The 10,643-nt window shown below is 32.0% G+C and overlaps 1 protein-coding gene across 1 annotated transcript; it reads right to left on the bottom strand.

The window, feature by feature from the left end:
• Positions 1-5,132: 5,132 nt before the first annotated feature.
• Positions 5,133-9,169, bottom strand: LOC116292735 (uncharacterized). Its single transcript, XM_089039477.1, has 6 exons — positions 9,159-9,169; positions 8,054-8,418; positions 7,268-7,318; positions 6,310-6,348; positions 5,504-5,601; positions 5,133-5,367 (listed from the first exon to the last, which is right to left on the bottom strand). The coding sequence occupies exons 1-5, from the start codon at positions 9,167-9,169 to the stop codon at positions 5,510-5,512; spliced, it is 558 nt and encodes a 185-aa protein (XP_088895603.1). The 3' UTR covers positions 5,133-5,367; positions 5,504-5,509.
• Positions 9,170-10,643: the final 1,474 nt, after the last annotated feature.

The raw sequence follows: 10,643 nt of genomic DNA, 5'->3' as shown, positions 1-10,643 counted from the left end.
TGTTTTTGCGCTGTTTCACAGGGATCATTTGTTGGTAGCCTTATTTTATCATTTTTGTCTTAGTATCGACTGATACTCGTGCTCTCTTGACAATGACTCTCCATTATTTATCGGTTGAAAAAGATGCTGAGTTCCTGACAGAAAGTGCTGTTCTGCAGGGTACTCTTTTGGTTTCCTTTCGTCCAATAAGGTTGGAGTGCATTCTCTCGATACTGCTCCAACATCAATATTCGGTGGTTTCAGGTTTGGTGATTCGTGGGGTGTTTTTAATGCTGCTGGTTCGTGTGTTTTCATTTCTATTCTATACTGTATACAAGAATATAGTAAAACAGATTGTGTTTGTTTATCTGTTTGTTACATGAACCCAAAACATCTACTTTTTCCCTATTACTGCTTAGGTTAAGTTGGCAATCAATAAGTCAAGGGGTCAAGGGTGAGTGAGTAAGTAGTCTATATTCAGATACATAGAACGACTTCAATTTTTTCCACATTTTTTTCAAATAATAATTGATTAAAGGTAACGCACAGTATGTACCTGCAGACTTGGGGTAGCGGTAAAACAAAATAAAAAACATGTAAATATATAGAAATGAATTAATTAAAATATATGTAACCTTTATTTATACGTATATATGTAACATTGACATAACCTTGAACCTTATTTATTAATAAATAGTGTCGAGCAAGACCTCTCCCCAGGTTTGGATCTTGTGTGGACCTTTGAATGATGGTTATAGGAAGTCAGGTCAAGTGTTAATAATTCCCTAATGAAACACTCTGATCTCACTCGTTTTTTAAAATATTACTATATAACTATCTTCCCGTATTCAATGCTTGTTTTCGCAGTGTTCCCTGAATATTACGGAAATATAAAATAAAAAATAAATTTCTTTAACAATAAATATTAATGACTATTAGAAGTTCACTGAAAAGGTTAAAAGAATAAAAGAAAAAAAGAAAAACATAAATGTGTGATAATAATAATAATAATAATAATAATAATAATAATAACAATAATAATAATGGAAACTTTATTCTTTTTCTTGAATACAGTTTTAAATCTTTTTACGTATAGGCAATTAACAACTGATTGAGATATAAATGATATATATATATATATATATATATATATGTACTGTTTAATAAACGAGCAGGAGTGTTTTATCGGGTATAAAACACGAGGCGTAGCCGAGTGGTTTTAGACCCCATAAAACACGATCTGCGAGTTTATTAAACGGCTTAAAAAACTCCTGATGTATGTTCTCATATTGTACAGAATTCTTTACGAAATGAACCAAGTTTGATAGAGAAAATCCAAGTTAAAGTTTATGCAAATGAAGACGAATCTATAGCAGATATAAAACCTCCTTCATGGTCATGATTTCTATCGTGTTTCCTTCATGAATTATTAATGAGTTTTTTAAATTTATATATAGTAAAAAAAGAAAAAGACAATGTATATATATATATATATATATAATTATTAAAATTTCATTGAGTCTGGGCTTTCTCAATTAAAATAATAATAATAATAATAATAATAATAATAATGAGCTTTAAATGAACATACATCTGATCTGACATTGACTTGATATAACTGGGGAATTGCTAAGATATTTAATATTTCCGTAATTTCATTAAAAGCAAAACTTGTAAAACGAGTCAGTAAAGTTGAAATAAACAAAATAATAATAATGGAAACTTTATTTCAATTATTTTTTATTTACATATGTAAATCTTACTACAGATAGGTAATTTTGAGTACTTGAAGACACACGCAAATACGCAAAATTTACAAACAAAAACAAACAAACGAAGGAAAAAGAAGATTAAAAATTAGATCATTAGATTAAAGTTAAGATTAAAATTCAATTAAGCTAAATATAAATAAAAATAATATAAGTATAAGATTATTAAATTAAGAATAAGAATAAGATTATTATTGTTATTATTATTATTATTATTTTCATTATCAATATTATGGGGAACTTTATTGATAAAATCTCACTAAATGTATCAACATCATTACGGGCGTAGCCTAAGCAATGTGGACTAAGTATAATATATAGTATTTACATTATTATAAAAATAAAATGAATATTTTTCAATAATCTATAACATGGGTATGATACAAAACAGAAAAAAAATTAAAGCTAAATAATACTAAAAGTTATCAATTGAGCATAAAGTACATGAAACTAAGATCAACTTTGAGTTCTTCAAAACTAAAATGAGTCTCTTAGAACTACAAACACATAAAACGTTTAACAATTTCACAATTCTGTGAAATAATCCATCCAATTTCTGAGAGGATTCTATGGTTAGGCCAGCTACTTGCTGTTCAAATAACATGTTCAGTTCTTTGCTTAGAATTTCGTAGCGAGCGCCTAAGAAATCAAAAACTACAGTTGCTTGTCTAACTTTATATCCTGGATATAAGTTCTTTATTCCTGCTTATTTTGCTTGTATTGGGTCTTTTCTGTGATTGTTCCTGGAGTGCATACGGTTCCTTCTACCAAAATCCATTCCTTGTTTTTCTTGTCATGCACACTAATGTCAGGTCTGTTTGCTCCGTCTTTTGGGGCTTTCTCTATGTGCCATGGGATGTCCCATAGAATCTTGACATCGTCATTTATTATGCGCGTTATCCATGCTATGCCGCTATTTACTTTACAATGATGCACTAAATATTTTTTTAATATGATCATCGTTGTAATCTTATAATTATACGCTGTCCTGTCATTAAACCACAGTTGATAGCCGGGGTTAATAGTAAATTACTGAAATAAAGCTGTACCTTTTAGGGTTTGAAATCAGGTTGGTTTTAAGAGCCTTTTTAATTTATGCGTAACTTTTAGGGCCGATTTTAAAAATCGACCGCCGATCACCCTTACATTACAATACAATACAATTTTATTTGGCACCTTATACCTAATAGTACATGGGTGTTTGATTCCAAATATATCATAGCTATATATATATGCTATGTATTAGGTAATTTTCTTATTTTGTTTTCACGCATCAGCATACATTGATGAATGTATGCTGATATAGCTTTTTGTAGAGACGCTAATTTTGAATTGATTAAGAACATAAAACGACTGTCAGCGCTCATATTGTTGAAATTAATGCTGGTGTTTTTTTCTATGAACTCTCTTAAATCGTTTCTATGAGAGTCATATAATGGACACCAAACTAGAACGTGTTTTTCGTTTTCTACTCCCGACTTACACACTGGGCAAATCCTTTCATCGTAATGAGATAAGACCTCTTATACCTCCCCGTTTCTACTTCAAGCTTATGGTTGCTAATTCTTAATTTCGTAAGCGCCACTCTGTGCTTAATATTGGTGACTTGACTTAAATATTCTTCAAAGTTATAATCCGTTTAGAACTGACGAAAGACTCTGAGTTTATTTTTATGTGTGTCGTCTTTCCTTTCATCATTGTGGAGGTTACTCCATAAAATGTGCCTCTCAATGTCATATATTCTTTGGGTTATTATTTTTCCATATTCATACCATCTTGGAGAAAGTTCATTTTGTTTAATCCAAATTATCCCCAATCCGAGTTGTTCTAAAGTAGTTTTAATTTTCATGCTCCAAAAGGCTTTTTTAGTTCATTTTTAATATCTTGGTAGACTTCAGCTGAAAGTTTTTTGGGTGTAGTTCCGACTTTATAATTTTATGCCATAATTTAAAGCTTCTACTGCATGCTTTGCATTTTAGCGGAAACCTTCCTAAATCAGCTCTGCATGCAAGGTTACTAGCATTCCTTGTCACCTTGAGGAGCATTTTGCAAAATTTCAAATGAACGAGTTTCATGGGCTCTTGGTATTTGGTGCTTAATGTTTCGATACCCCATATCTCACTTGCGTATAGAAGTATTGGTGTAACAAGCGAGTCAAACAGTTTTATATTTAATTTGATATTGGAAGTGAAAATTCACCCATTTGTTTTTTCATCTGAAATAGTGCCTTTATAATGCAGCTTTTTTTAATTCTTGCTTTGCAAACGTAAAGTTTCCAAAGGTTGTAAAATTTAATCCTAAATATTTATATGATTTAACGTTTTCTAGTTTAAATTTGTTCAAATAGAATTGGAAGTTATTCATTGTCTTTCCTGTATTATTAAAAACCATCACTTTTGTCTTTGTTATTAACTGTTAAGCCTGATTGTTCACAAAATGTCTCTAGCTTGTCGAGATATTTCTGAAGCCCCTTAGCAGATTTAGAGAACAGGACCAGGTCATCTGCATATAAAAGAGTACTAATCGGTTTGCCATTCAACATTACATCATTGTTGTTACGCGAATTTAATGAGTCAGGCAGACCGTGAAGATATAAATTAAATAATGTAGGGCTCAGCATACAGCCTTGTTTAACACCCATATAACTGGAAAATGTCGGAGAAATGCGTCCATTTACTTTGATTGCTGCTATTAGAAAATTTCCATTTATACCAACATTTTCAAGTTTTGCCATTAATTTGTTCCTTGGGATGCAGTCAAACGCTTTTTGAAAATCTACAAAGCAGGAAAAAAGGAAATTATTTTTCTTCCGTGGCTTACTTTTAACATATTTATCGATTACCGATTTCAGAATAGAAATACTATCTGTTGTTCCGTACTTTTTTCTAAACCCACCCTGTTCCTGTTTAAATATATTATTCGTAGTTAGGTAATCATAAAGCCGTTTGTTAAGTATTGCCGCAAAAACGTTGCCAATTGCACAAAGGAGTGTTATTCCACGATAATTTTCAGCTTTCGTTGGATCGTCCTTTTTATGCAATGGAACAATATATCCTAGATTCCATGAAGAGGGAAACTTTCCGTTGTCTAGGATTTATTAAAAGTTACTGTTAGATTACTGTTAGGTAGTAAAATTACACATCGAGGTAGTTTAAGATTACCTACCGCGGTAATAAAGTTACCAATCACAGTAGAGTTACGCATGGAGGTATTGTAAAATTACACATCGCGGTAGAAGAGATACAGATACAGGCGACAGAAAGGTACAGATCGAGGTAATGAAATGTTGCACATCGCTGTAGAGTTATCCTATAGCACGATAGGGAAACTGTAGGTTTAAAGAGACAGTTAGAATTTAATGTGTGACAAATAAATGATGTGACAGTGTAACAAGACGAAAATTGTAATCAAGGCATTCTATTTTCTTGTAAATATTTTTTTTTATTTTAAAACAAACGCCGCGCCATATCCGTTACCGCCAAGCACGCATAGCAAAGTTTTACTTAATGCGAAAGCCCGCCATCGCAAAGCAATTCTATTCAACTCCTTACAAGCTAAGATCTGCAGCTATCCTTCAATAATTTTGACTCCTTTCATCTCTTAATTGGGAACAAAAATCCTGAAAAACAAAATAAAAGAAAACAATTAAAAAAAAACAACTTGCAATTCAAGCAAATGAAATTAGCCAAATTCAAGTTGTAATAAACATCGACGCTATATAATATTTCTATTATAAAGTGTGACCTTTAATTTACCTAAATTTAAAAGTGCCACATCACCAGTGCAATATCCATTAATATTAGGTAACCCTTGATGTGCCTTAGTATGTTCGACGAGTTCGTTTTGGGTGGTGCTTAAAAGACAAATAGTTAGGTTAATCAAAAGTTAATAGATTACAAAAATAAAATAAATTTGAGTTCCCTTATGAAGAAAAACAAAATTTATTTTTAAAATAAAAGAGCTCTTCAGCTCCCCCCTCCCCTTCTATTTCTCTTTATTTACTACGGTGTATCAGGTTCATGAACATGCTGTTAAATATGTGTGACGGGAATGTCAGACAATGAAGGCTAAAATCAAGATGAGCCGCATTCGAGTGTTTCAGCAAAACGCAAAAGCAAAACAAATCGAACGTAAAAAGAAACAATAAACAAACAAACAAGCCAGCCAGTCAGCCAGCAAATAAACAAAACAAAAAAACAAATTCATACAAATATCTAATGAGATGAATAATGCAAAATAACCATTTTCAACGCTTACAACTAACTGATTTATAATCTGTACGATCTAATAGACGAGAAAAAATATTTTGACAATCATTGAATGAAACAAACAATAAATAAGTCGATTTTTCTGTTTTGCATATCATTAAATATACTGAATAAATTAGATATTTGTATAAATGTATACTAGTATATAACAACGTTATGTATACAACGTTTCTGCAATCGAGTATATATATATATATAGGTATATATATAAATATATATATATTCATTTAAACGTTATAAATTCAAATGCTGCTGTATATTAATACAACATGATTACTTATTAGAGAACTTACTTGTAATGTTCGAACTTGTAGTTGTTTTAGTCGGTGCTCCTAAAGCAATAATAAAAGAAATAAAATAAGGTACACAATAATAATATGCGTTTATTCAGACTGTGGATTCCTTATACACAGGCGAGTGATATCATTGACATGCGAGTTACTTTGGTGATAATTAGCTCTTTTCTACCGAATTGCCGCGACTGACTCAAGCCTGCCAAACATTTTTAACAAGATATTATTGAATTATTCATGCAATACCTACAAAATTAAGGAACTGATGCGAAAACACTATTTTTTCACTATTCTCGACTTTCACATCCCCATAATCCTTTGCGTCTTTGGGGGGTAACCAGAGGGTAAAAACCCACTTATTTTGCTGAACACTGATCAGACAATGTTGAAAATACCTTGTTTGGTATCCAAATATAAAATAAAAAAGTAAAAAACAGAAAAAAGATTGAAGCTTGAAGACATTTAAGGTAAATTTTAAACATTTTTTTCGTAAGTCAATACATTTTATGTAATACCTCTTCATGATCTGTACACGCAAAAATTACTTGGAATAAACTGATAAACAGTATATAGTACAGATTAAAGCAGGTATATTATAAATTCAATTAAGAAACCTTTTAATTTGGGACAGTTTTTTGATTGGTTACTCCCCAAAAACGCAAGGCATTGTGGGGATGTGAAAGTCGAGAATTTATCTGGAATAAAGAAGAGTAAAATATTATGAAGGTGCAGAGTAAAGACTAAGATAAAGAAGAGAAACTTACGTCCATTAAAATGATATAAAATGACAATATTAAGATTTAATTTTGTAGAAGAAGAACATTCTAAATACGACAACTATAGTTTTTAAATACGCTTGCATATAGTACTGAAATGAATATTATGAATATATGCATATCAAAACCGTATATCAGTATTCCAGTTTTTTTTATTTATGCTGAAGCTATCAAAGACTTACTTGCAATATTCGGAGCAGCAGCTGTAGTGTATGGGGTTGGAGAAGATCCTTCTGTAGGTGTTAATGAAAACGTAATAAATAAAAATATATCGCGCGGGATCCATGTGGTTTTACCAGGTGTCTGGGCTAAACTCAAGATGGTTCACCTTCTAACTCCAACGTTAAGTCGATTCAATTTAGTGTGTGTAAAAGCTGTCTTCGTCTATATTATATACCTAAACCTGATTTCTTATTAACATTTTGTGGTTAGATAAGTTCATGCATCACCGCATGGGCCGTTTTGATTAAAACAAATAGTGTTGGTTGATATCGATGGCCCATAAACATCTGTAGTATAATAAACTATCTGTCTTTTCTTCTTTTTTTTTTTTTTTTTTTTTCTTCTTGAAAACAAAGTTATGAATTTGTCTAACTTGTCATTGTTGTCGAAATACTACAAAGAGTTTTGCTTCGTAATATTGAACCCAGGCGTTGATGTTTGCTGTGAAGTTAGTGATCATCCAGATGCGTGTATAGTCTTAAAGAAGACTTGAACTAGAGGAAATCTTTGAAACGACTAAGTCCAGCTCAGGTTGTCCAAAGGTCAGCCACCACCAACAATATTCTTTCTCAACGCAACACTCACCCCGGCGATAACACTTCACAACAAATGTGCATAATATGTATATTGTATTATTTTCCTAAAGGAAAATACGGTCTATGTGGATTAGGGAATTAGAAGTTAAGGAATCAGAAGTTTATATGAAATAAATAAGCTATGTACTCCCAAAAGAGTGCATGGCTTACCTTTTCTCTTCTCTGCAACCATTAGGTGCACATAATATGGTAGAACTCTAGATACATTGTCACTGATGCTTGCAATGTATTCATTAGTGTCATTGACAGTAAGGTTTTTCAACACAAACCAAGCACGACCTATTGTCAAGTCTCCAAGGAATTCTACTCTTCTTTTCAACGTGTCGCCAATATCTTTGTTTATGTACACCTTTCCATTATATGAATTAACGCTGATAAACTGAGGATCAGGGATGTTGCCCTTTCTTATTCCCCAGCTGACACCAAGGATTTCTTTTTGTGCCGTAGCATCCACATAAACAAGGCATCTCCTCCAATGGAACCCTCGATATCTGATGGACCATCTATGGAGTTTTCTTTGTCAAAAATACAGAAAAGTTTAAGACATTGATATATGTTTGCTATTATATGGCAACAATGAGCTACTTTCTGCATAAATAACTTTATAACCTGAAGAAAATGTGTAGATTTTATAAAATAAACAAAGTAGCAAATTTAAGAACATGATAAATCTTTTCTATACATGATAACACTTTTCTATTTTAGAACTCTGATCTAAATACTTCCAAGGATGTTTGAAGAACACGAGATGAGCCAGGGAAACCTATAATATTTCTTCTAGCTTTTCAACATCCTGGACATAAAACTGAATATTTCAAAAACGGAAAAGGAACAAAAAAGAGAAGAAATGAAGGCTTAACAGGGAGGATTTGTGACGTTGTTGTAACCCTGTCACGCTCAGTACACAGTCAGTCGTTCTTGAGTAAAGGTTATTTTCAACCTCACGTGTGTCTCTAAACTGTCTTTCTAAAGACATCCACAACATTACAGGATTGACGTAGAAAGAGAGACCGAGAACAGAAAATCAAATATTAGGATTAATTTCACATATTTTTCAAATTTGTATCATTCCAGCTTCAAGGTGTGACTGAAAGTAAAAAGTGAAAATCCAAAATGGCGTATACATCTACTGCTGAATTCAACTGAGTCTGTGTACATTAACTTACTACCGCAATTTTTTATATTTAGTCATCGGACATAATTGCAGGACTTGTAAACCCGTCTTATGAAACTAAATAGACTGTATTTGATTTACCTTTTACACATGGAAGGCAAAAATTCAAAGGCTACATCCTAAGTGAAGCTAATATTTAAAACAAAGTAGAGAAGATCCGTCTCGCACCATTTATAGACCTTCCGTGTTTCCATAAGCATTTTTATATATTTCTATCCATTTTGAACGATCTAGTGCGAAGAGAATATGTAAGGTGTGAAGAACTTTTGGACGATGAAAGATGAATCCAAAAAATAGGCATGATTTAAACTGCTTTGGCGCAAAGCTAAACGTATATATTCTTGGTAAGATTTTTTGTAACCGATTAAGGATATTGATGCCACCCAAACTGTATTGTGTACTACTTACGATTACGGGCAATTTTCTTGTCATAATATCCAGTTACAGATTATATGTTTTTATACAAGAAATCAAAGAGGGCTGCACTCGATCGGTTATAAATGTGGCAATCAGTCAACTACTCATATCAGAGCATTCGTTTTGCAGATAATTTGGATAACAAATATTGAAAATCAAAGACATTCTTTACCTTGCTTAACGATTTCGAAGAATCTTAAAAGCAACAAGATGAAAAGATGCTGAGATATCAAAAACACCATCGCTTTCAATGTTTTGCTTAACGATATAAATAATCAATTTGACGGAGCCAGTGAAGGATCTTGGTGGAAGGGTTATGGAGACTTTCAACTTTCGAAACTAATTTATAAAATAGAAGGGATGCATAATGGGATATATGAATTATGATATATGACCAAGAGAATTTGGTGATCATAGTTATGTTAGCAAAAATAATAATAATACTGATGTATTTTTATGAACCACTTGCCCAACTGCACTCCTCCTGCTCTTAATATATACTTTTGTTATGACTGGTCCTTATAGTACTGGGCTTTTTTTTTTTTACTTGTGAAAAATATGCAAGAGTTTTTTGAAATACTTACCAATTGTGCATCGAATTCTCCGTGATTCCCTTGAAATGAATCAAAGAAAACACTCAAAAAACATCCATTTATATATATTCTGCTGTATTCAAACTTATAATTCACAGATATAGCTTCACATATTGATAACTCTTTTCTGTGTACAGTATAGTAACATGTTTTCAGTTGAAATGGGAAAGGGAACTTCTTTGAGACGAGAGAACTGCAAATACAGGGTCGTTGTATGGCGGTTTCGCTAATCACACACACACAACATAAATATTTATTTATTGTTGAAATTTCTTATAAATTCGGATCCTAATCTTAGTCGAAGTTGTTATTCGAGACTTTGAGACAAGTTTCTTAGTCTATAAATAACAAACAATTAATGTCTTTGTCTATTTGTTTGAACTAACAGGTTTTTGACCCAGTAACTGAACCTGAAATACGTGGTGGTCTCTTTGTGGTAAACTGAAACAGAAACCTTGCTTTTTGACAGGTTTGTTTTTATCATAAAACCCCCTAGATATATGTCTAATTTTAATCAATTACATATCAGTATTTAATTGGAGCAGAAAGGAAACGA

This window comes from Actinia tenebrosa, unplaced genomic scaffold (genome assembly GCF_029948245.1).
Source record: "Actinia tenebrosa isolate PJP-AT-01 unplaced genomic scaffold, QUT_ActTen_1.0 PGA_scaffold0__85_contigs__length_37466705, whole genome shotgun sequence".
Lineage (NCBI taxonomy): Eukaryota > Metazoa > Cnidaria > Anthozoa > Actiniaria > Actiniidae > Actinia > Actinia tenebrosa.
This window is presented reverse-complemented; position numbering and strand designations above follow the sequence as displayed.